The sequence below is a fragment of the Diplotaxodon limnothrissa genome, linkage group LG19, assembly GCF_057381915.1.
Source record: "Diplotaxodon limnothrissa isolate DT_005_m linkage group LG19, D_limnothrissa_male_GT1.1, whole genome shotgun sequence".
Lineage (NCBI taxonomy): Eukaryota > Metazoa > Chordata > Actinopteri > Cichliformes > Cichlidae > Diplotaxodon > Diplotaxodon limnothrissa.
In genome coordinates, this window is record NC_140614.1 from 31,251,701 (window position 1) to 31,277,171 (window position 25,471).

A 25,471-nucleotide genomic window follows, 5' to 3' on the forward strand; every position below is an offset into this window, starting at 1 on the left:
AACGTCTCTGAAAGCTGAGGTGGGTCTGATGTGACAAGCCTGATCTTTGTCATCCTTCAGCCCTCTCTGCTTTTTCTCTCCCTTTGCCCCGGCTACGCCACCGACTTCGTTGAACCTCTTTCCAACTTGGCACAATTTCTCATCTTACTTTTTATGAATTATATAATCTGAGCAAAGCGGCTAAAAATAGCATTCAGAGGAAGAGAGAAATACTGAGATGCAGACAGACAGCAGAGAAAACTGCTTTGGCATGACCAGGTACTTTGCGGTAAATCTGTCTGGTGTGTTGACGTAAAACATGATTAATGAAGATGAAAACTTCCAACATCTTTGGAGTCACCAAAAAAAGGAAGTGCTGATACTTATAACTCCTATCCTGTAGTTAAAATGTGGTAGGTCCCCTTTACAGCGTGAAAATCAAATGCAGTCTTCGAACCAGCTACAACCAGACTGTTTCCCTTACATTCCTGTCAGCTGAAGAGCTTGTTAAATGCCATCACTAATGACTCTGCCTGCAGTGCATTTCCACGGTTCTCCTGTTTCATATAGGCTACGGCTGTTTGATGCATCTGTCCTCCATCTGCATAATGCTGTAGTACAAAACGAGCTATACGGCAAACAGAGCAGCGATTTAACTCCCTGTTTTTTTATAGATATAGCTGATTTCTGACAGTGAGGATGCAAAAATAGAGCACAGGAACGACACGCTTGGTTTGCAAGAAAGATAGGAAACCCCATGAACAGAGCTCATTAAAGTACAGGAGGCCACAATTGATCCTCATTTTAAAGTAAGCTCCCGAGACACATGCAACAGTAGTTTTCTTTGTCTGATTTTCCCTACACTGGATTAAAAAGAAGCAGCGGATTAGGACATTTCAGAAGGTCTATATAGTAGAGGATATTTCCCAGGATACTGCAAAGTGTTTTTAATCCATCAGCTTGCTCCAAAAACTAAAAATAGAAAAGATAAAGTAAGCAGCAGGTATGTAGAGTAGTGCTCTTCTTGATTAGATAGATGATGATCGGGGCAAAGATTCTCTTACAGAAATTTAGTGACGTTACAAAAATAGAACCAAAATTGTCATTTTATTTTTTTCCTCAAATGATTAGTTAAGGAACAGAAATTAATTGGTTTAATTATCAAGAAACCACTAATCATTTGTAAATGATATTTTTTTGAATGTGAGGATTCACAGAAGCAATATATGCTTCATATATCAATTAAACAATACTTAAAGTAGTATAATAGTCAAAAAGGCATCACTGACATCTAGGCTGTTTATGGTAAGGGTGAAGTATAATATAAGGGTATCTGAGCATGTGTAGCCGCTTCCACCTCATCAGTGTAAAACATTCATAATGCCACTTAAAACAGTCAGTTGTATATATTTTTAACCCCAGTGACAACACTGCTGAATCATACCATTGTGCTAAGTAACTGTATGAAACTCTGGAGGATCTTAATTGGGTACGACAGATGAGCTCTTTAGAGAACAAGCTTCCTTTTACAGAGTAGCCCTGGCAGCTACTAACAGTGAGTGCATTTGTGATTGTGCTGGGACTTTTTAAGAGTATCCTGGCTATGTGTTGCACACGCACCCATCTGGATAAAGTCTTTTCCTGGTTTTAAGAAACTTAGATATCCTACCTGGAATACTTCAATAGAATTAGGGACAAAAAATAAATATAAAAATACACTGTGACAACAATTATTGATACTCTGAAACCAAAGAAATATTTTTATTACTAAATGCAGAAACTTTTACCTGCTTCGTGACTCAGTGGGATGAACTGATAAATGATTCTGTATATATGTGTGAGGGAGACACATATATACAAAATAAATGCAACACTGGGACAACACAAGGACTGAAACAACACATGTATTTAAAACCTTGTTATTATTACCACCCCATGATAATAGCTATGTAAATGCAAGGTGCTTGCTGTGATAGTGAAAAATATAGACCATAACTGAACACAATTAACAAAATTAACCCAAAACCTGGGAAGAATAATAATACTTAGGCATGCAAATACACTCATTGGCAATATGGAAATGCATGTAAAGATATGAAGCAGGCAGTCTTATTGGTAACAGATTAGTCTAGTGTTCCAATAAGGCTTTTTCCTTGTGGATATGGTGGCTGAACATTTCCAGCATGCGATCTAGAAAAAGCAAAATGAACAATTACCATAGAGAATGATATTATACTGAGGCTGGCGCCTGCATATAAAATAAGCTAAAGATAACGTCTTAGGAAGTAGATCATCACAAACCATCCATATTAATCAACACTAAGACAATGGAAGATGGACGCAAAGATGGATATGTAAATCATATCAGCTCTCATAGCTGCTGTCAGCAGTAAAACTATCTGAAAGCACATTCTCACACACTGCTCTAGTGTATCACAGTGATTTGTTTCACATGCACAGCTCTAACTTGTTCAATAGTAGTCAAAATACTGTATTTATTATTTTTTAAAATGCTTTTTTTTGTTCATATCATTAGTTTGTGGACAGACAGACTCTTCTCTGCAAGCCAGACACGTTGTTATTGTACAAACCCTGCAGCAGTATTAATGGAAATGTATTCACAGCATCTCTCCAAGCTCACCGAGACAAGACCAGCCTCACTCTGGCATCTATAATCCATAATTCTGGCCGTGATCCATCATAGAGGTAACATGATATTCTGAGTAACAGGAGATGGCCTTTTATTTCTGTGTTCATGAAACCCTCTCGTTAACTCATTAACTCTCAGGATCAAAACAAGAAAACATGCAGAAAAGATCACAGTGCAGAAACAAAAAATGACTTATCAGCCTGTTATTGTCCAGCCAGAGAGTAATTGTGCTTTCTCTCATTGCTCGATTTACATTCAGTTTGAAACATGAGGTCACATGTACATATGTTCAGCATGAATACAGAGCTTGTGTAAGTTACAGGCCTATTTTATTGCTTGCATTTTAAGGCAGCTTCTTGTATTCTGTTTATTGCGTTTGCTGTTCATGTCACAGTGATGATGAAACTCGCGTTCAAGGCTAGACCATCAAATAATGACTACACGGAGAAGGCCGCCATGCCTCTATCTTCCCACGCTTTTGTGAATTTACATCCACAAATGAAATAAAATGTAACAAAAGAGGGATGTTTCTGCCTCAAATTGGCCATTGGAGTTGACTTTGCAAGCACGTCTGGTCTGCAAGAATCTGCGTAGATCTCTCTTATTTCTGGCCAACCCCACTTAAAAATTATTGATTTTAAATTATTTTATTAAAACCCTTGTGAATTTCCTTGGTAGAGGAGGCTAAAACCTCTTTGGTGGAGGCCAAGGTTTTTAAGTACAGGAAAAACCCTGCAAATACGTGCTTTCCTAGCAATCTCTTTATCCCTGAATTGAGTGTGCAGTTAGGTTTGGGTCATGGGTAACTCAACTGGAAAACCACTGTGAAATTCTAGAACAATACCAGCACACGTGCTTTAAAACTAGAAATTTAGCTTGTTTCAGTACCATTGTATTTTTTGTTTGTTTATTTTTTATTATTTATCTCCCCCCACCCCCTTCCCGGTCAGCTACTGACTGAACTACCATTGAACACGGCAGATAAAGATCAGCCTCTTTTTTCCCATAAGGCTGATGGAGTGAGTAAGACTCCTATGAGTTAAAAGTGTAGCCAGCTGTTCCTTTTGCTTTGAATGTATTCGTGTGAATCGGTCTTTGCGTGGACAGTATGTGCTCTGAGTGTCGGGGTTTAAGCTTTGTAGTATAGACCAGTGGGTCTCAAACTGTGGCTCAGACAACCAGGTGAAAAATATGAGGTGAGACTAAAGTCAAAAAGAGTTTCCACAAACTTTATTTTTCCGTTAATGGTGCTTTCAGCTGCTGCTTTATTTTCCTAAGGTTCACCACGGTGGATGGATCAGCATATTTGATTTGGCACCGATTTTATGCCGACTGGCTCTTCCTGATGCAACTCTCCTTTTTATCAGGGCTTGGCACCGACACTTGGAGTGCATTAGCTTGCGACCCTGAGGCAGGGTTTGTGATCTCCCAGGGATCTTTCACATGTAAGGTGAATGTGTTAACCATGTTAATGATTGGTAGGAAAAAACTAAGGGTTTTCTAAAGTGGTGCATTCCAGCAGTATAGCCAACCTTCCCAGGGTGTTTCCTCTCTTCAGGGTTTGCTTACCAATCTGACCAATCATGCCTCCTACACACATAAGCATGATTGGTCTGTATACAGTTAGCCAAACTTAACTGTATTAAGTTTCCTGATAGAATTCTGTTCATTTTTCTCATGTTTCTGGACATTTGATAAAGAAAAAAAGTATTTATGTGTAACTTCAACCCAGGTTATTAAAGATATTAAGAAGAGTGAAGAGTATTTTTAATCATAGTCCTAATGATTTTTCTTGAGTGGGAGCCAAGACTGTTTATATGCAGGAAAAACTCTGTTTCTGCTGAGGTTTAGCAGGAGCCTCGGGCTCTTAGAGTTTCTGACTTGAATAAAAGCCATTTGGAACAACGGCAGATATGAGGAAAGAATAGCAAAAAACAGTTTTAACAAGGCTACCGACTCTAATGATGTGCCTCACAGTACTCTGCTCTAACTGGAGGTCGTTAACTGTCTCCCAGGTCTATTCTGTTATCGCCCAGTAACATGTTTATTTACATTTCTAACAAAGCATTAAAACCGCCTAAAAGGCCAACCAAAAGAAGGCTAGACTACTGCATCATTGTCTGCTCAGTCTTTCATTCATGTGTAAACCTGCCAATTAGCTCTTCCACATTACTCAGAGACCAGTTAAAACAGACTTCAGGGTGAATAAAAAAGTGGGAGAAATGGGTAAAATCAGTTTAATCTGACAAATGTTCCCATGTGACCCCGTCAAAGTGAGCTGTGAAAAATTTAACCTGTGAAAATACTCAGAGTTATAAATGTCCTAGGTATATATGGATAGGTTGAAATTTTGCACTTTTTAATTCACATTATTATATTTTAGCATTTTGACACAACATACCTTCATGAATCCATTTTTGTCTGGATAAAACTTCTTGTATAATCTTTCAATGTCTGATTCCTGCTGTGCCAAAAATGTATTTGTAATACAGTAATTTTAAACAGTTGAGAAATATTAAATTAGAGATTCTATTTAAAATCATGAAATTAAAACCATGATGAAGTTGAGTGGGTGAGCACATGTATACAACATGTATACAAAGCTACTACAGGATTTTATTTAAATTCATATATATTTTTTTTTTACCTTGATATGAGCAGCACGCCCAGTCTTGATAATAATAATGCCATTAAATTTTCCATGGCGCCATGGTGGGTTTGATGGCGCCATTGTACAAAAAAATCAGGTGATGATGAGTGGGTCAGGTGAGAGGCATTCATTGACTTTTTACGGGATTACCCAAAACGAGTGCTGCAATGACCCTGTAAAGTACAAATTAATGTAAAAATTGCTTACGAATCTACAGCAACAGTGCATCAAGAAAATGAAGAGAAGCAGTATTTGAATTTTAAGTCCCTCTAAAGAAGCCACTTCTCTTCCACATGAGTTTGTGCAACGTGATAATTCAGATCTGAATGTGGCGAGCACTGCTCCTGGTTGTGCCGCAGAAGTCATATTCAAAGGCAGTATTTAAAAGAGCTTCATAAGCACTCCTTTGAGGCCTTTAAAATGGCTATTACTTGGCATTTAATAAATGACAGCTTAAGGGACCTATTTAGCTTGCACTGTAAGTACATAGAGCTAGTTCAAACCACCTGGCTGCACAAAAAGCACATGGTCACGCTATGAGAGGTTTCTGCATTTCACACTGAAATACTCTGATCAAATTTGCAGATTTTACACCAATTTACCACTTTTGTACTTTCAACAGTTTTGCAGATCATATATCAGATTATTGTTTAGTCTGTGACTCCTCCTGCTCACCATTTGAACTCAGGCACTTTACTCACAGGGCAGCGGAGGGTTAGTATCTCTACTGTCCGATTAATAATGGAGCAGGAGTCCAGCTGACGACCGACACAGTATAAAGCTAGTCATCTCCAGGCCAACCCACACACAGACGCACATATGTCAACACAAGCACTAAACCACTGGTCACAGGTCATTGTTGTGCAGCATGCTGAGAAAGATGAGTGATATAATGATTAATGATAACTTTTTATTAAAAAAAAGGTTTCAACATTTTCCCTGAGATGCAGAGGTCGAGCTACTAATTCCCTTATTACCTCAATTTTCCAATTCAAGGATTCCTTCAAGGACAGCTTTGTTCAAGTGCATTTTTCAGATACTGCACATTAGTATTGGACTGCACAAAGGTAAATATGCCCACTTTACTGTCTACACTGTCAACCTTTCTTTTAAAAATGACTAAATGTTGAGCATCAATGTCAAATATTTTACATTAAACCACATTTTATATTAAAGCAGCAACCCATTCGTCCTTTTTGTACGAATGGGTTGCTGCTTTTCCCAGGATGACATTGTTTAAAAGTAGATTGTCAGTGACAAATAATTTTAAAGCATAAACATGAACTCAACAAAATAATTTTTAAAATATTAGTTTCTGTTTAGTAATTAATGTTAGTGTAGTGGTTCCTTCCAACATGGGAGCAAGAGCAGTCTTCAAAGGACCCCTTGCTTTGCTGGAGTGCCCTTGAGCAAAATATTGAACCCACAGCAAACTAGGGATGCTGCTAAGTAGGGGTGCACTCCCCGTGGAGCTGAAAAATATCGCATTACATTGCACAAGGTGACACCAGCTCCAATAATGACAACTCTACACTTTCAGTACACGTTTCAAGTCTGGTGCTGTCCACGGTGCTGAAATGCATTTATATGTTTATATAAACATGTCATTACTACCTGATTATGTCATCGTTGTGCCCCAGGTAAAATTTCTGCTTGTGTTCCCGGGTGTTATACACAACTCCCACACCGGCGACGAAATAGACAATTTCCTTGGCGGCGGTGTAGTACAGGTTGTTGCGGCACTGATGTCCCCGGTATCCGTACACCCACTCCAGTCTCAGGTGGCAGTTGGGAGCAGTCCTGTCAGCCATGTCCGCACTTCCGTGTGTGTCTCTCTGTCGCTATCACGCAGGCTTTCGGATATAGTGTCATTCACCAAAAAGGATTTATTTGAAGCCCGCGTGTCCCATTAGGCTAGTTCCATTGGAAACAACCAGAGTCAAGAGCAAGCGTTGAAATCGGGCATCTTTGCGGGTTATGTGAATTAAAAGACTCGCTGCCTGGTAATATGAAAGCCCTCTGCCTCTGTTTAAGAAACTGATTTCTACGCTTGTGTTTTCATTCAGTCTACTTGTACTTCAGCCCCGGGCTCGCGGTCCTCTTCGAGTTGGGTCAAAGCTCCTGTCAAATCCTACAAAGATGGAGCTGTACTGTTATTCCACAAGCACCGCCTACAAAGATGACGGAGGAGTCCGTTACCCAATCAGATGCTTTGACTTACTCAGGAGGAAAAAGCAGGAGAGGACAACTCCGTCATGACCAAGAAGCAAGCAGTCCGGGTGCTAGACCCTATTTCTGAATATTTTTTATTTAATGTCAGCATTTGTGCTTTTAATGTGTTCTTTTCAACCATATAATTAAAAAAATACCAAAAGCAGGTAATTGAAATTTTAATTGTTTTAAAATTATGTATTACTTAGTCCATTCAAGTATTCAAAGTGTTTATTTAAGTGTGGCGTGTTTCATGACTTATATAAAGAGTTATGAGTAAGAAAGTTCTTTACTCACCTAAATTAACTGCTTCCACAGATTTATATTTTTATTTATTTTATTTGATCTATATTTCTTGTAAATCAAATTTGAATTAATGCATTCATTTTAAAAAGAACAGTGATGTCCCATGAATTTAATTTAATTTAACTTTATTTTATTTTATTCAGTTCTTTTGAGGAAATTGCGGCAGTGAAGGACCGCCCTCCTAGGCTGTTGCCGAGCGACAGAGGAAGCCTCGGTCTCGCCTTCAAGTCATCTTCTCTTAGCAGCTTGCTAACTGACTTTTAGATCTACGCTATTTCTCCCTGATTAGCAAAAGCAATGGAAGTGACGATGGACCCATTGTTTCTGGCGTGGAGCTATTTCAGGAGGCGGAAACTCCAACAATGTTCTGATATTTGTACGAAAATATTACAAGACAACCCATACGACCAGGTACTGTGGTGAAGTTAGCAGGGTTAGCCTAGCTTGCTAACGATGGACAGCTGGACAACCTGCTGCATAATCCCGATTAGTCGAGTCTGTGTTGTTTATATCTCACTAACGTAGCATTTCATCATACTTATTCAGTTTATTATAAACTTAGTAGCTGTTGCTATACGCTACTTTTCTTTTCAAGTCTCATTTCTATCGTGTCTTATGTTCGTTCTGCTTCCTTCCCATTTATTCACATTTTTCTTAAATCTCTTTACTCTCTCGCTAACTGTCTGCACTCTATCTTAAGGACTCATCTTTGCTAATCTCAGAGGTAACCATGACTGCACATGTCTCTGTTTTCCATCTCATTTTGTTCTTTTTTATGGATAATTTGTGTTGTAGCTCCAGACTGTTTTATGCCTTCTTCTACATAAATGTGAAATATTTCACATGACTAAAACTTGCTTGTGTGTGTGTGTGCGCGCGCGTACTTGCGTCATAGGCTGCATGGAGCTTGAAAACCCGTGCTCTTACAGAGATGGTTTACATAGATGAAATCGAGGTTGACCAGGAGGGGATTGCTGAGATGATGCTGGATGAAAACTCTATTGCTCAAGTTGCACGTAAGTTTAAGCATTTGCTCCAAATTCCACAATTCATTAAATTAATAATTTGAACATTTTCTTAATTAGTATTTTTTTTTTATAACACTTGATCTCTGCAAGGACCTGGTACATCACTAAGACTTCCTGGAACATGTCATGGTGGAGGTCCCACACCAGCTGTCAGGTAGGTTTTTCAAGACAACGAAAACAAAAAACCAAACTGATGAAGCTTTCGTGATTAATCTCTAATCAGATATATTTTATTTCCTGAAATCTAGGCCCATGACACAATCAGGACGCCCTATAACAGGATTTGTGAGACCCAGCACACAGTCCGGGCGCCCTGGGACAATGGAGCAGGCCATCAAAACCCCACGTACTGCAAGCACAGCTCGTCCTGTCACCGCTTCTTCTGGTAGATTCATTCGTCTGGGGACAGTGAGTATTCCTACTAAAGGCCATGTTTGACACATGCCTGTTTCTATTGCATTTTCTCAAGTTAATTTATGCAGCAGACAATATATTAATGTAAGACTGATAGCAACAGTCATTTTATTATTTATTATGTTACACTGAAAGCCTGAAATTCTTAGCATGACCTATTTCTTTTATTGTTTTTCTAGGCTTCAATGCTAACAAATCCCGAAGGACCATTTATAAACTTGTCTAGACTAAATCTGGCCAAGTATTCCCAAAAACCCAATTTATCCAGGGTAAGACTCAAACTGTGACTTCCAGACATTTATCAGTTGTTTTCTATTGTGTTTTTCCTGCATGTGAAGCAATCTTCTTTCTCCACAGACATTATTTGAGTACATCTTCCATCATGAAAATGATGTGAAAAATGTAAGCGATACACAAATCTGCAGTGTAAAGAAAACTACCACACATTAGATGACAGGACTGTATGTAAAGAAATATTATATTCCTTGTACAGGCTTTGGATTTAGCTGCTCAAGCTACTGAACATGCACAGTTCAAAGACTGGTGGTGGAAAGTTCAGCTGGGAAAATGCTACTACAGGCAAGTAACACACCATCCTTCATATTATTCAACTGCAATGTTTGATTAAATTAACATTTATGTATATGAAATTATGTAATGTCTGTTTCTCTCCTCTTAGGCTTGGTTTATATAGAGAAGCAGAAAAACAGTTTCGATCAGCTCTCAACCACCAAGAGATGGTAGATACGTATCTCTATCTCGCAAAGGTAGTGATTATTGCCAAGGGTTTGTACATTTTAAGGTTCTCTCTCTAAAGCAATGTTTTTCTTGAAATCACTATTCTTGTTTTCATTTTCCTTTAGGTTTATCAGCGTATGGATCAGCCAATAACGGCTCTCAGTCTTTTCAAGCAAGGCCTGGATCACTTCCCTGGAGAGGTTACCCTTCTAACAGGAATAGCTCGTATCCATGAGGTACAGTATGCCATCATCATCTCGAATATAGTCAGTTTTTTATTTAATTGCATTGTCGAATATCACATAACCACTCCTTATCAGGCACTTTAACACAATTCAGACAAGTTCTAGCTGCCTGTGGTTCATTTCAAAAGCTCTTTTCCAGTAGACAGAGTGTCTCTTAGAAGTGTTTTCGGGTTTCAGAGTGGCTCTTTAGCTTGTTTGGCACTCTCAGCTGGATCCAAAAGATGTAGTTTCTTCACAGTTATTTTCCTTTTAGATGGTTTTGTGTGGTTTTCCTTTCAGAAGAAATTGTTCAGTTTTACATCATCACAAATTTTATCCTCCTCAGTCAGGGACGCTGATGTGTTCTGGTATATTAAAATTAAATTAAATTTGTTGTTTTTTGTGCCGTTAAGTCAAGTGGAATGTTTTTATGATGTATCCCAAAGTGCTTAACAGCTAAAAGAATAAATGTCATAAAATAATAAGACAATAAAACTGCTTAAATAAAGAAAACAAAATGCCATCCATCCATCCATCTTCATCCGCTTTGTCCGGGGCCGGGTCGCGGGGGCAGCAGCCTAAGCAAAGAGGCCCAGACCTCCCTCTCCCCAGCCACCTCCTCCAGCTTATCCGGGGGAATACCAAGGCGTTCCCAGGCCAGCCGAGATATATAATCTCTCCAGCGTGTCCTGGGTCTGCCCCGGGGCCTCCTCCCGGTGGGACATGCCTGGAACACCTCGCCCAGGAGGCGCCCAGGGGGCATCCTTGTCAGATGCCCGAACCACCTCAGCTGGCTCCTTTCGATGTGGAGCAGCAGCTGCTCTACTCTGAGCCCCTCCCGGATGGCCGAACTTCTCACCCTATCTCTAAAGGAGAGGCCAGCCACCCTTCGGAGGAAGCTCATTTCTGCCGCTTGTATCTGCGATCTCATTCTTTCGGTCACTACCCACAGCTCGTGGCCATAGGTGAGGGTAGGGACGTAGATCGACCGGTAAATTGAGAGCTTCGCTTTTACACTCAGCTCCCTCTTCACCACGACGGACCGGTGCAGCGTCCGCATTACTGCAGCTGCAGCCCCAATCAAAACAAACAAAAAACAAAATGAAAAAACAAAAACAGTAAAAGCACAATTCAAAGTAATCAGGACTTAGTCTGGTGTAATAACCAAAGACCGTTTTCAAAAATGTCTAATGCCCCTGATGTAAATAGGCAGTTTGCTCCACAATGTAGGAGAAGGTACATTTAAGTTTCTGATTTCCTCTTTGTTTTAATCTGGACCACAGGACAGTCAAAAGCCTCTGCTCAGCAGACCTGCTCAATGAGAGAGCTAAGGAGGTGCCAACCCCTGCAATCACTTAAAATCAAAGAAAAAAAAAATTAAAACTTACTGACAACCAATAAAGGAAGCTAATATGAGTGATGTGTGGTCTTGCTTACACTTGCCAGTTAAGAGCTGGCCAGCTTTAGTTGGCCAAGCAGTGACAGGCTGACACCTGAAAGCAGACTGTTAATGGTCAAGTCTGGACGAAATTAAGGAATGAGTAACATTTTCAAAGTCACTGAAGTGGAGAAATGCAAGCAGTCATAGTTAAAGGAAGCCAGCTTTAACAACAGCTTCACTCCTAGCTTCTTTGCAATATTAACCTTAGTACTTGAATTGCTGAGGTTAAAGACAAAAGGGCTTTCAGTTACACTAATAGTGTTTGGTTGACACAAAATCTTAACGACTTGCCTCCAAGCTATTTGGGAACCACTGGACTAATGTAAACTTTCCACCATAGCTGCATGGAGTATAACCTTAACAGTTGCATGAATCATTAAAGATATCCATCCATCCGTCCATTCATTAATTGTCTCTAAAATGGTATTTTGACAGGAGATGAACAACATTTCATCAGCGACAGAGTACTATAAAGACGTCCTGAAGCAGGACAACACTCACGTGGAGGCCATAGCCTGCATAGGCAGCAATCACTTCTATACAGATCAGCCTGAGATTGCTCTGCGCTTCTATAGGTCAGACAAACTTTCTGTACAATTTGTGTAATGTGTTGTTACAATTTATCTGATGAGATTTTATTTACCATCTGTGATTTAATATGTTTCACCCATTGCTAGACGGCTGCTCCAGATGGGAGTGTATAATTGCCAACTGTACAACAACCTGGGCCTGTGCTGTTTCTACGCCCAGCAGTACGATATGACTCTGTCCTCGTTTGAGAGGGCTCTGGCCCTGGTGGCCAATGATGAAGAGCAGGCTGATGTCTGGTACAACATAGGACACGTGGCTGTTGTGAGTTAACAGAAAATTACTTAATATGTTTCACTTCCATATATGGTTCACAGTTAACATAATTTGACACTTAGTTAATTGAAATGACAACCTTACATTGTATAATTTAGAATATGCTCTGTGTTTACAGGGAATAGGGGACTTGACTCTGGCCTATCAGTGCTTTAAACTGACTTTGGCATTTAATAATGACCATGCTGAAGCTTATAACAACCTGGCTGTGCTGGAGCTGCGAAAAGGTCACATTGAACAGGTAAAGACATAGTTTTGAATCATTGTCTTTGTTAAGCTGCTAAAATATGAGTAATGAAATCATAATGGTGATCCTTTCGACCTCTAATGTGATATAACACAGCCCATTATAAGAAAATCACTAAAATGTAGTTATTAGCGTCATATAAACTGTAATCCAGCTCATATTATCAAAAGATATCTCTCAAATTATACTTGCGTAATATTAATCCAATATTCAGTAAGCCCCTGTTACTCCAACAAAGAGCTAGGCAATAAAGCAATTTAGCAATAATAGCTTGATATGAGACAAAGCGTCATGAGATATATGGGATTTTATTTTTCCAGTAGCAGGAGGAGCATGAGCAATCCACCTGCTTAACACTTCTGCTGCCAACATGATTTAAAAGGTTAAATTTTCAGGGTTTTCCAGCTTTTTTCATAGTGATAATGATGATGGCAACGTGATGTAAGGATTGCTCCAATTAAAGAAAATAAAACTTTAAATCTGTAAACACTGCATTTTCATATACATTTTCATGACAGGTGTTAATTGTTTCCCTGCCTTTAATCCAGTCTAAAGGCTTCCTTCAGACTGCTGCATCACTGGCCCCCCATATGTACGAGCCACACTTCAATCTCTCCATTCTCTCTGAAAAGGTAATTTATCGCTATCAAGGTCCAACCAAATCATGCAGTGCAATTAAAAGTGACAAAGTGTGATCTTTACATCTTCTTGCCTGTGTCCAGCTTGGGGACCTTCAGAGCAGCTACAGTGCAGCCCAAAAATCTGAGGACGCTTTCCCAGAACACGTCGACACTCAGCAGCTTCTCAAGCAACTTCGACAGCACTTTGCAGTGCTGTGAGGGACCACAGCACTGCAAACGACCGGGTTTTCTTTTAACCCAGTCTTTAAAAAAGTCATAATTTGGTAGGTTAGTCTTGGAAATGGACAAAGTGGGATTAGTTTTGGCTTGTGTTTATTTATTAACTGCCAGTTTATTAGATACATCTACAATTGAAGCTCTTTAGCAAAATGAGTGGTGACCCTTTGAAGTGTTAATTGTTAACTGTAATTCTACACTTCAGTGTTGAAAAGTGATGTGATTGTCCTTATTTGATTCCAGCTTGAGCTGTTGTAGACTTATTGTTGTGTACAGAATAAGCTCATTGGTTTCTTTGATTTTTTCACTGTTCTCTGTAAAACTCTATTTCAGTAGAGTTTCAAAAGGCTGTAGTTGATGCAACGCTAGGTCTAAAATGTCTAGGTCAAGTGTTTCAGTCATAGCCCATTAAATGGTAAATGTTTGGGCTCTAACTAACATGACCTTTAGAGGGCATGTAAAGGTTTTCCTGAAACACTGGCATGTTAGTGTACAAATGTGTACAGTGGTAAAATATGTGTACATAGTAAAGGTAAAGGTTTTATTTGTAACAGTTACAGAATTTGCATACATTTTGTAGATGCCTTTATAACTCAGATGTATTTTTCTTATTTTAATCTTCTTGGACATTTTGTAGTCTCTTGCAAAAGACATGACAATAAAGAAAAAAAAAAGTTCAGAAGACACGTCCATGCCTTAAAGCCAGACTTGACTCTCTGTTTAAACATTTAAGCTAGAGCTAAAAGGTCTTGGTGTCCTCTCACAAATCCATTTCAGGTTCCAGTTGCATGGAGCATCGTTCCATGAATGAAAGGGGTTTTCTCTGGGATACATAGCAGCACAGTCTTCATTGTTTTGGTTGTTAGGCTCTCCATTATCCCAGTACCTGAAACAAGAGATGGGTAACTTTGCTTAGTTTTTTTATGTGTGCTCTGACAGAGATATATGGGAAATTACCATATACTTAAATTAATAAACTGACATATACTTAAATTACGTTATCACAAGTGGATAATGGTTACAGGGCATTCAGAAAGAATTTATATCGCTTGTCTTGTTCCACATTTTGTCACATTACATTACTTTATTCCAAACTGGATTTGATTCATTTTTCACTTCAAAGTTTTACACAACAGCCTATAATTACAAAGTCAGAAAGATTTGCTTGAAATTCTTGCAAACGCATTAAAAGCAAAAAACAAAAATACAACATGTACATAAGTATTCGGAGCCCTTGCTCAGTACTCAATACTTTGTTGAAGCACCTTTTGCCACCTTTAGGGTTGTTGTCCTGTTGGAAGATGGACCCTCACCCCAGTCCCAGGTCCATAGTGCTCTGGAGCAAGTTATCATCAACTCGACCATGAGTAGTCTTGAGTAGTTCCTGCTGCTGAAAAACATCCCCACAGCATGATGCTGCTACCACCATGTTTCACTGTAGGAATAGAATTAGCTAGGTGCTGATCCTTGGCATTCAGCCCAAAGAGTTCAATCTTTGTTTCATCAGTCCAGAGCATTTTGCACATGACCTGAACAACTTTGAGAGTCGTTCTATTAGAGTGACCATCGAGTTCTCGCTGACTAAGGCACTTACACCCTGATTGCTCAGACTGGCTGGGCGTCCAGCTCCAGGAAAATTCCCGGTGATTTCAAACTTCTTACATCTACTGATGATGGAGCCATTATCGGGACTTTCAGGGGTGCAGAAATGTTTCTGTACCCTTTCCCAGATCTGTGCATTGATACAATCCTTACCACAATGAACTCCAATCAAAAACTAATAGAAACCTCTGACAAGTGATCAGTGGAAACACGATGCATCTGAGCTCAATTTTGAGTGCTATGGCAAAGGCTGTGAGTACTTATGTAAATGTTGATTTGGAAAAAAAAAATAGCAAGAAAACTTCTTTCACTTTGTCATTATGGATTAAGATTTTTAGGAGAATTTATACCCCTCTTCCACCCTTGTCCCATCCAACCATGTCCAACTTCCTTCCACATCTGCATCTCTCAGTCCAATCCAGAATCCACTGTGGGCAAGCGATCTCGAGGGGTCTCGAGACATTTTTACAATTTCAGCAAGGGCCATCTGACAATATAGGAAATACACATGTACGTGAAAACACACACAAACATTCATATATGCTAGTGCTGTTCATGAGAAGTGGAACTTGTAAGTTTGTCAGTAAGTTTCATTGTGTTGTTTAAATGTTGAGTCTTACATGTTCCTCTCTGCTGTTGATGACCAATAAGTCGCTTCCTTGCCTCTTGCAGAAATGTCTGGCATCCATCCACGATCTCCGTGAGAGTTCCTCAGATAAAGCGAAGAAGTAACACATGGAATTGATGACAGTCCAGCCTGGCAAACACTGTCTGCAGCCCTCTTCTGTCGACAAAAACCAAAAAAAAAGGAATGACATAACAATTATAGAGCATTTATTAACATGATAAATAAAGAAAAAGCCTCTCACTGAGCATTGGCATGTGGGATTCCAACATCGCTATTTCCGTTTCAGTTCTGTCTATTAGTTTTTCGGTATCTTTTTTCCTTCTGTTCAGATGATCAAGCTCCCACTTGGTAATTTGCTGTGACTTGATCTCTTTCGCCACCTCCTGTTTGGCTTCAGTCTTGCTTTGGAGTGCAGCGTTGTAAGTAGCCTGCAATTTGGCAATCTCAGTGCTGATGTCTGTTACTAAATGGTTCCCATAAGTAAGTCTGTAGTCTGAAAGTAGAGAAAAGGAAGACTTTAAAAACTGTACAATTTTTACGGTGTTGGTACAGCTGAAGAAAGAACTCTAACGGAAATAACAAAAGAGCAGTAGCAGACAAACCTCACTTAAAAATATTTATTTATTATCTAGAACACAGGCAGTTTTTAGGTCACAGCTAAGACAGTTTACACATTTTCCTTTTTTTAAATTGTCCCATAATTAAATAACATAGTGAATAGCTCTTTAGTATAGTTGTTAATACATTTGCCTAACAACTAAAAGATCCCAGTTCAAGATTGGAAACAAAAATCCTGGTTAAATATGCCACGTTTGCTGATCCACCTGCTCTGGTGACCCTTTCTAAACAAAGAAGTAACAGGTATTTACAACTGAGTCATCAGCTTGTTGGTCCTCTTATATGGATAAATTATGTAACAGAAATACTGCAATTAAATTAAAACTCAAATTAGTCTGGCATTTGGCATGAGTGATCTGTAGTAATCTAATATTAGCCAATAAAGTGGGCAAAACCTGATATAATAGTCACTGATGCAAAAGCATATAACCATTTTTATAAATTAACATATTTATTAATCAAATAATCAAGCGCTCCTCATATTTTGTAGCTTAAATCATGTATAGAAAGTTTTCTGTGTTTGCAACCAGGTGAAAAAAACGCGTCAACTAATATGTTTTTCTAAGGGAATACAAACTCTGAATTTCCCTGATGCTACTTTAGTGACCGTTATTTAAGGTACATTTGTAATGTTAGTAATTAAACCTGCATTTTCTGTTTTGTTCTTTTTTGATCACTTGGGGGCAGCAGAAACAAACGTTTTAGAAAGCTGACACAAAACAACCTTATACAGTTTATGAAAAAAAGACTGGGCTTTATTATTTTGGTTTCCATGAATTTGAGGGGATAACATCCGGTTTCATAGATGCTAATGTTTCTTCTGTATTCACCTGCTAACTTTAGCTACTCTTTAGTGGCAGGCAGGTAGTGAAACAGTATTTATTGGAGACTTTTCAGTAAAATTAGCGGCCTATTGAGGACACAAACACAGGTGAATAAGCAGTGAAGCTACAGGGTGGAAAACCAAACCAGGGAGTTAAAACTAGATAAAAAGAGTCAGGTGAGAATAAATCAAATCCCTTTTTGTTGACCTCGATTTTCCCACAAGAGATGATTATTTTCCCTCCTGTTGAACCTTTTTTTTAAGATTTAAAAAATTTCTCAATATAACAAAAACTGCAGCTTGCAGTAATCACTTACAATAGACTCCCAGGCCAATATCAACTGCCAGCAGAAAGGCAGCGAGCACTGCCAGGCTCACTGCAAGCACTTTGTAACGATTTAAACAGGATCCAGGCCCCATTGTGGACAGGGACACTACACAGATAAGTGGTGGATAAATATCAGAGCCATGCACAATACAGCAACATCAAAATAACACCCAAGTGGTGGGCGAAAATGTGGATGTGTAATCACAAGTTATAAAAAGTGCTGTGAAGAGCAAAGCTAGTTTCTGGCAGAGAAGAAACATTAAACATATTTCCTTAATCATCATTCATCTTCTTGTCATTTACCTTGTTGCCTCTCCTGGTTCAAGTTGAAAGATTGGTCATCTTCACTAATGTCCTCAGGATAAGTCAGTTTGTTATAAGTACTCTCAAAAAAGCCAGCATTATTTCCGTTGTCCTCCATTTTAATCGACGAGATGAGAAGAGTGCAGCAAGATCACCCGAGAAAGAGAGAGTATTTGTTAGGACATTGCCCTGCGGGTGTTTGCGCATGTGTGTGTGTGTAACATTGCAAACAGAAAATCAAGTTTACTTGTTAACCATTTACAGGAGGTAAAGGAACAGCAGAGTTTTCAGATCATCTAAACAAGATTAGGATCAGAAATATTCTTTAAGGATGAATTTTTATTTTATCAAGTTAAGCATTAAACATCTTAAAATCATTACAGACCAGATACTGCAGACATTTTTCCCCCATATACAACTGAATATGCTGAGTTTTGTCAAAATACTTTAAAAACAAAAAAACCGAAAACGTGTCACTTACAGTAGTGTATAACACGATTTTTCACATGTCAAGTTACAGCTAATTTATTTGAGAGATTTTATGACATTATTGCTATTATTATTTTGAAACATCATCATTGAGGTCCCCTTGTGGTTTGCTTTGGCTCCATCTCGCAGATCCAGTTCAGCTGTTTGCTGCTACATTCTACATTGTACCACGTCTTCACATTATCGGTAAAGAAAAGAAAAGCAGCACAGTTCTTCTTCTCCTCACCAGAGCTGTCGGGCTGCCCACTTCTCCAGTACCTTGAGTAAAGCACAATCGCTTAGAGAGGAACTTGTTTTCAGTACATTTGTCAGTAATGAATCATAGCGCTTCACGAGTCGCTTACATTGAATCCACCTCGGTCACATTGTTAACCCAGACCCACGTTCCCTCTGTCACCACATCAGTGAGGCCGACCCAGTATCCATTCTGCCACCATACGCCAGAGCTGCTCACTTTTTGAAAGTTGTCGGTTATGAGGAGCTATGAGAAAGCAGACATTCAATTTGATTTTTAAATGATGACTAATAAGTATGGTGTGATCAAACAGAATTTAAAAGCCCTTTCGTTTAGGCATAGCTGAGCAATGCTATCATGAATATAAAACATTTGCTCCCCGTGGTTAGCCTTTATCAAGATGTCACATATTTGCTCTAAGAAGTTAGACGAGTACTATTTTTCTTACTTTGCCAGTTTAAAGTAAGTTCAGTCTAATTAAATCCCACCCACACAGACCCACACACGAGCAGAGATGGTAAAGTTTTTGAGTGTAAAGCTCTTAATAACGTACAAGTTAATGAGTAATTGCCAAAATTAAACGTATATTATTGTGACTTTACTTTTTTATGCACCAAGATTATGAAATTGAAATGAATCTTAATCATTAACAGAAGATAACTTTCTCACACATGGTGGGCTCGAATTTCTTGGCATTTTAAAACCAGACACAGAGGCCTACAAAATAAACTATTTAAGCAGAAAAGACTTCGTTTCTGACCAACCTGCTCCTCCAAGTTATTGATGACAAGCAAGTCACCGCCCTGATTAATGCAGTATTGTCTGCTCTCCGTCCAGTTCTTTCTGGAGTTTATTTCATGGTGAGAAAAATAATAACAGGATGTTTTAAGAAGGAGCCATCCTGTTGGGCATCTGCCGCAGGTTTCCTCTGTTCCAAGAGAGATCGAACAACCATTTACTATCTCACAATAAGCCGTGCAGATTCACAGCATGCTGCATGTTCACAAAGACGGGTTGGAGGCTGAACTTACCTAAGAGAGTTTTATTTGTCTGGAGATTTGATTTCGCTGCATTTAGTGTCTCAATTTGTCGCTGAAGCAAATCATTTTCGACCTTCAACTGCTTCACCTGGAGCTTTAGCTGCACGTGGTTGGTGCGCTCTTTCACCAGTTTTGCCTGGGCCTCCAGCCTCTCTTTGATGATACCACTGTGGTTGCGGAGATGGTTCATTTCAATCAACAAGGGTGAAACAGATGAATCTGAAACCTGAAAGTCTTTGGCTTTGACACCTGAAAGATAAGAAACGAGAAAGGAAAAGAGGGTCAATATAAAAGATTGCTCTAATCACAGTGATGTCAGCCATTGGTTTGTGATCTTCAGTTTTCCAGATGTCATGTTGGCTCCACATATTTGTTTCAAAGTAGATTTGTTAGCGTATTGCATCTATAGACAGTATGAGTGCTTGTCACAGACACAGATACCAGCTAATATATACAAATAACTATACAAAGAACTACATTCACCGAAAGGTCCAGTGACTGGAATTGAGCTCAGGTTGTTGACTATGGCTGAGTGAAAAACCTTGCCAGCAGATTGCTTTGATTACCTCTAATTTGTATGAAAGACACTATTGTACACACAAACAGTAACCATTTACTCTTCTAGGTGCAGTGTGCCAAAACGCAGAAACAGACGACATTTGCTTTCAAAGTAAAAGTTGTGCGGCAACTAACACATTTCTCCAGGCAGAAGTTTTGATTTGAAGGCAAACGATTTTCATTTAGTTGCACTTTTCACAGTTTAATACTGCTCGGTAAGTAATTAGTGAGGGTTAGCAGACAAGTTAGCATCTTCCATGCATACTACTAGCAAAACTTGCAACCATCTAGCGACCAAAGCAACTGCAAAGCAACACATACCTGTTTCATGATAGTGAAAATGGCATATACCAACATAAACCGCAAATGCTGTGCTTGTAATGTGTCCAAAATGAAACATTACAAATACAGTATTATTCTTGAGTGTGGCTCTGTGTCATTTGGCACACTGAAAACATTAAGAAACTCTGGTCTAGAAATAAACTCTAATCAATCAGATATTCATATATGTAAAAGTAAATTATATGAATTTCTGCAGTTTCATACCATCGTTCGTACTTGGTTCTACTACTTTGTGCGATTAATATCATACAGAACAAGGATTATACTTCAGATTAAGGAGTTTCTTATTGACTCTCATACTTACAATAGATCCCAGTGACAACAGCAGCTATCAGCAGAACAGCATTCAGCAGGCTCAGACTCAGTATAACCAGTCGGTGGTGTGGAAACGCAGGTCTGCTTCCATCTGCAAACAGACCTTGAAAATGTTCCTCTCAGTTAAAAATCCTAATAAAATATTTTGTCTTCAGTAAATCAAATAAATTTATAATGGGGACTTTCCTAATAGGTGACAGAGCAATCTGCTATGTGGTTTAGTTTTAAACAATGTAACACACTTATTACAAATGTTTTACATGTATCTGAAACCAAAATGAGTAAACGAGTGAAAGCTCCACGAGGTCAGATTTCACAAGGAGGGAGTAAAGCGGTGGTATAAAAAAAAGCAGAAAAGAAACTGCTCGGAATTTGATTGTAAAGTGAGCTGTACCTTGTCGAAATCTTTGACGGTGAGAGACTGAATGGCCATCTGTGCTGAAATCTTGAGAAATCTTTTCAAATGTCATCTTCTCCTCAGGCACCGACGGTAATTGTGAGTTCTTGACTGGTGCAGGTAGCGCTTATTGATCTGTTTGTCTCTCCTGGTTGTACCAGCGATAAGGTGTGTGTGTCTATGTGTGTGTGCGTTTGAACCCTGGTCTGCATGTTGAGGTAATGCCTTTTACAAGAATGAGATAATATCGCTCTAACGTTTGAAAAACATTAGCATACTGTGTAATAATACTGTGACTGATGCTGCACATGTAAACTTGTTTTCAGACTGCTGGGTAATTGATTGATTGAATCTGTTGCAGCTTTAAGGCAGGGATGACTCCTGGAGTTGCTTTCTCACTGTATCTGCTTTATTTCACAATCCGATCATAACAAAAACATACAGCAGCTCCTCTCCGACTCCTAGCCCTTTGCTGCGGTGGAAAAAGAACCACTCCAAAACCCCTTCAAGGAACATATGTACAAAAGAGTTTTCCTAACACACCAATGGGGCGTTCAATGCCATCTGGTTAATATGAGTACTCTGGCAGAATAACAGTTCAAATGAAAAATATACCAGAACAAACAAGCAACCAAAAAAGAAGTGTGGGGTACCTTTGAACCAATGAACAAAGTATAACCATTTATACTTTTTAACATAACCCGGCCCCGTCGATATGTGTATCTCTCACACTCTCCCCCACTCGAGAAATGTCGTCCCGACATAAATGTACCTTATAATCGACAATCCATAGAGAACAATAGAATGGCATGGACTATGTACCAGGTTACATTACACCCTTTTTTTTTTTTTTAAGTTACCCAAACTACCGTGCACTGTAGTTGTGTATACTCCTGATATAATCAGTTCAGCTTTTTTTTTTTTTTGTCCACAATTCAATCTATCAAATTACCATGCTATTTGTACTCTCCTGTAAAGGCATTAACTTTGTCCACATCTCATCTGAACACTAAGCATCTTCCCTTTACTCATACACATGTTCGGCCTGCAATCCATGTGTCACAATATTTCAATCAACATAGGTACATTTGTTACAATCTGAAATAGTGGTACCAAGTGTAAACATTATATCTTCCCCTTTTACCAAGGTCGCCAGTAACCTTGAATATTCACACATTTGGTGGCCACTATTCTTTCTTCAAGACTTGGTTGTCCAAGTTTACTATAGGTCAAAGTCTGTGGTCTCCTCCTTTCTCTCTTTGGGTATGGACTTGGCTGGTCTGTTTCCAAAGCCTCTTCGACATCAGAGCTGCTGTCCACCTCCCCTGCCCCCACAATAGCCACATCCTCTGGTTCCCTATTGTCCATTTTCTCCTCATCAGCTTGGCTGGGGTCCCCCTGGCCATCTCCTGACATGTGAGGAAGCTCATCTGGCTCACCCCCGTCCCTTAGTGGCATAAACTCTGCCGCTGTGGGGTCCAATGTAGGTGAACACTGAGGCTCAGGATAAGGCCAGGTGAAAACCGCATCAGAAAACTCATCTGTGTCCTCCTCCTCCTCACTCCCCACTTGTGTCGGAGTCATGCATGTTTGTTTCCGTTTGTTATAATGTCTTTTCCTTGTTTTAGTACTAGTTACAGTTGCCTCCTTATCTGCTGGGAGCGGAAGAAAATCGCAAGGCAACAACATATTCCTGTGCAAAATCCTTGTCCTGCCTTTACCATTCTCTGGCTCTAACTCAAACACAGGACTGTCCTCTCCCTTTTGTCTTTTAATGATGTAGATGTTGTCTTCCCAATAGGAGCGGATTTTACCTGGCCCACCCCTCTCCACAACATTTCTAACAAGGACACGACTCCCTATTTGAAGTGGTGGACCATGCACACTTTTGTTGTACTGCCTTTTACCTCGGTCAGCTGACTTAGCTGCATTTTTGGAGGCGACAGTGTAAGCTTCAGCCATTCTCCTTCTCCATCTGTCCACATAGTCCTGGTAGGAGCCTGAACTGTCCTCCTGCTCAATGCCAAAGAGAAGGTCAACTGGTAACCGTGGTGACCTACCAAACATTAGGAGAAAAGGAGGGTAGCCAGTGGCCTCATTAACAGTACAATTGTAGGCATGTACAACTTTATGGAGGTGGCTTTTCCAGTCTCTTTTCTGTTCCTCTGTTAGTGTTCTTAACATCGAGAGCAAGGTCCTGTTGAATCTTTCGGTCTGCCCATTTCCTTGTGGGTGATAAGGAGTAGTGTGTGACCCTTTAACACCAGCCAGTTCTTTTAAATGGTGCAATAGTCTATTCTCAAACTCTCGCCCCAAATCGTGGTGTAGTTTTTCTGGAAAACCAAACCTGAGACAATAATCATTGAATAGTTTTTCTGCTACAGTCTTAGCTGTCTTATTTGTAGTTGCGTAGGCCTGAGCGAAGCGGGTGTAGTGGTCCATAACTACAAGTATGTATTCACACCCCCCCCTTGCATTGCTCCAGGTGCAAAAAGTCAACTGAAACCAACTGAAATGGATGAGTGGTCTCTATGCTCAACATAGGTGCCCGTGCCTGTCTGTTTGGCTTCCTCTGTTTGAGACACGCACAAACATTACTGACGAAGTGTTCAATGTCTCTTTGCATCTTAGGCCAGAAGAAACGATCCCTAATTAAATTTAGGGTCCTTTCTGATCCCAAGTGGCCCATCTGTTGGTGTAGTTCTTTGAGCACTAGTGGGTGGTAAACTGAGGGGAGAACTAGTTGTTTTTTGTGTCGAGTCTCTCTGAACATAGTTCCATCCTCTCTGATTTTCAGTTTGCTCCACTCTCTAGCCAATGCTTTAAACTCAGTGCTCTCAGTCTTAATTTCCTGTGTGGTGGGCCTTTTGTTTTGCACTACAGACTCGTACATTTTACCTATCACGGGGTCTTGCCGCTGTGCTGCACAGATTTCCTCTCTCGGTATTGGCTGAATCATGTCCAGCAGTTCCTCTGCTTGTGTTTGATGCTGAAGGGTGTGGAAGGAGACAGCGTTAAACATTAGAGCTTCTGTTTGCTGCACTAATATGCCCTGCTGTGAGGCTACAACCACGTCCTGGCTAACCGTCTGTGTACAGCAGTTCATATAGTCCTCAAAATCGAGGGGCATCCTGGATAAAAAATCTGCATCTGCATTTGTTTTTCCTGGCCTGTATTTTATCGTAAAGTTGAAATCTGCGAGCTCAGCCACCCAACGCTGACCTGATGCATTCAACTTTGCTGTCGTTAACACATAGGTGAGTGGATTATTATCTGTATAAACCACAAACGATGGCGCATGCAGCAAATAATCTCTGAAGCGCTCACAGACAGCCCATTTGAGAGCTAAAAACTCCAGTTTGCCAGCATGCATATGGTAATTTTTTTCTGGCGGCGTTAACGTTCTAGATCCATAAGCTATGACTCTTAACTTGCCATTACTGCGCTGGTAGAGCACTGCTCCTAACCCTGCTTGAGAAGCATCAGTATGAAGCACAAATGGTTGGTCTAGATCAGGGTAGCCTAGGATCGGAGGACTGGCCAGTTTATTGACTAAGTAAGACAAAACCTGATGGTGTGACTCTGTCCATTTCACAGGGGCTGATGAAGGCAACTGTCCTTTAGCCTGTTTGTTTTTCTCCTTCCTTCTCTTGTTCTGTGTTTTTAAGTCCTGTGGGCTACTTTTAGCATTTGTTTGGGCTGCTAGCAGTTCATACAAAGGTTTGGCGATACGTGAAAAGTCCTGTATATAGGCTCTATAATAAGATAGGAAGCCCAAAATCTGTCTCACTTCCCCCACTGTACTAGGGTGTTTCTCTTTAAGTGACATCACGGAGGCGACTTCTGCTGGATCCATACTATGGCCATCTTTTGACACCACTCTACCCAAAAACCTGACCTTAGGCTTGAACAGTTCACATTTCTTAGCAGTAAGTTTGACCCCATGTCTCTGATACCTTTGTAGCACGGCTCTTACATGCTCAACATGGTCCTCAAAAGATTTACTGTGGACCAAATTGTCATCAAGGTACGGTAGACAGATATCATCACGCAGACCCCAAAGACACTCCTCCATGCTCCTCTGGAACTCTGCTGGGGCGGAGCTGAGTCCAAATGGGATTCTAACCCACTGGTATAAACCCCAGGGGGTGATGAATGCAGTGAGTGGCTGACTGTCTTCGTCT

The 25,471-nt window shown here is 39.9% G+C and overlaps 4 protein-coding genes across 5 annotated transcripts in view; 1 reads left to right on the top strand and 3 right to left on the bottom strand.

Annotated features, from left to right (window-relative positions):
* eml5 (EMAP like 5) overlaps nucleotides 1-7,388 on the bottom strand; it is a 51,925-nt gene extending 44,537 nt beyond the window's left edge. Inside the window, exon 1 of the mRNA XM_085342493.1 lies at nucleotides 6,894-7,388. Within this exon, the coding sequence (XP_085198619.1) occupies nucleotides 6,894-7,090 (197 nt within the window). The 5' untranslated portion in view covers nucleotides 7,091-7,388. The remainder of the gene's footprint in view (nucleotides 1-6,893) is intronic.
* Nucleotides 7,389-8,073: 685 nt separating this feature from the next.
* ttc8 (tetratricopeptide repeat domain 8) lies at nucleotides 8,074-13,683 on the top strand. Of its 2 annotated transcripts, XM_085342720.1 has the most exons (15): nucleotides 8,074-8,207; nucleotides 8,497-8,520; nucleotides 8,692-8,812; nucleotides 8,915-8,978; nucleotides 9,073-9,232; nucleotides 9,418-9,507; nucleotides 9,596-9,640; nucleotides 9,732-9,817; nucleotides 9,918-10,005; nucleotides 10,102-10,212; nucleotides 12,077-12,216; nucleotides 12,319-12,493; nucleotides 12,624-12,746; nucleotides 13,301-13,384; nucleotides 13,475-13,683. In XM_085342720.1, the coding sequence occupies exons 1-15, from the start codon at nucleotides 8,094-8,096 to the stop codon at nucleotides 13,589-13,591; spliced, it is 1,542 nt and encodes a 513-aa protein (XP_085198846.1). In that variant the 5' UTR covers nucleotides 8,074-8,093; the 3' UTR covers nucleotides 13,592-13,683. The 2 variants fall into 2 exon arrangements, with proteins under 2 accessions (XP_085198846.1, XP_085198847.1); XM_085342721.1 differs by lacking the exon at nucleotides 8,497-8,520.
* Nucleotides 13,684-13,750: 67 nt separating this feature from the next.
* LOC146612551 (uncharacterized) lies at nucleotides 13,751-18,086 on the bottom strand. The gene is made up of 6 exons (XM_085342722.1): nucleotides 17,912-18,086; nucleotides 17,598-17,714; nucleotides 16,081-16,332; nucleotides 15,832-15,995; nucleotides 15,562-15,698; nucleotides 13,751-14,495 (listed from the first exon to the last, which is right to left on the bottom strand). The coding sequence occupies exons 1-6, from the start codon at nucleotides 18,027-18,029 to the stop codon at nucleotides 14,330-14,332; spliced, it is 954 nt and encodes a 317-aa protein (XP_085198848.1). The 5' UTR covers nucleotides 18,030-18,086; the 3' UTR covers nucleotides 13,751-14,329.
* A 197-nt stretch (nucleotides 18,087-18,283) lies between these two features.
* On the bottom strand, nucleotides 18,284-21,448 carry LOC146612552 (uncharacterized). The gene is made up of 6 exons (XM_085342723.1): nucleotides 21,285-21,448; nucleotides 20,880-20,993; nucleotides 19,667-19,924; nucleotides 19,400-19,563; nucleotides 18,745-18,881; nucleotides 18,284-18,658 (listed from the first exon to the last, which is right to left on the bottom strand). The coding sequence occupies exons 1-6, from the start codon at nucleotides 21,358-21,360 to the stop codon at nucleotides 18,487-18,489; spliced, it is 921 nt and encodes a 306-aa protein (XP_085198849.1). The 5' UTR covers nucleotides 21,361-21,448; the 3' UTR covers nucleotides 18,284-18,486.
* Between the last annotated feature and the right edge of the window lie 4,023 nt (nucleotides 21,449-25,471).

Excerpts from the sequence above, each read along its gene's own strand:
- ttc8 (XM_085342720.1), top strand. The coding sequence starts at position 8,094 with ATGGAAGTGACGATGGACCCATTGTTTCTGGCGTGGAGCTATTTCAGG. Across the intron at positions 9,233-9,417 it reads GATTCATTCGTCTGGGGACA|GCTTCAATGCTAACAAATCC; the intron begins GTGAGTATTCCT and ends TTGTTTTTCTAG. Across the intron at positions 9,641-9,731 it reads ATGAAAATGATGTGAAAAAT|GCTTTGGATTTAGCTGCTCA; the intron begins GTAAGCGATACA and ends TTCCTTGTACAG.
- LOC146612551 (XM_085342722.1), bottom strand. The coding sequence starts at position 18,029 with ATGGAGGACAACGGAAATAATGCTGGCTTTTTTGAGAGTACTTATAAC. Across the intron at positions 15,996-16,080 it reads ATCCCACATGCCAATGCTCA|AAGAGGGCTGCAGACAGTGT; the intron begins GTGAGAGGCTTT and ends TTTTGTCGACAG. Across the intron at positions 14,496-15,561 it reads GGGACAAGGGTGGAAGAGGG|GTACTGGGATAATGGAGAGC; the intron begins GTATAAATTCTC and ends CTCTTGTTTCAG.
- LOC146612552 (XM_085342723.1), bottom strand. The coding sequence starts at position 21,360 with ATGACATTTGAAAAGATTTCTCAAGATTTCAGCACAGATGGCCATTCA. Across the intron at positions 20,994-21,284 it reads CCGTCAAAGATTTCGACAAG|GTCTGTTTGCAGATGGAAGC; the intron begins GTACAGCTCACT and ends AACATTTTCAAG. Across the intron at positions 18,882-19,399 it reads TCAATAACTTGGAGGAGCAG|CTCCTCATAACCGACAACTT; the intron begins GTTGGTCAGAAA and ends GCTTTCTCATAG.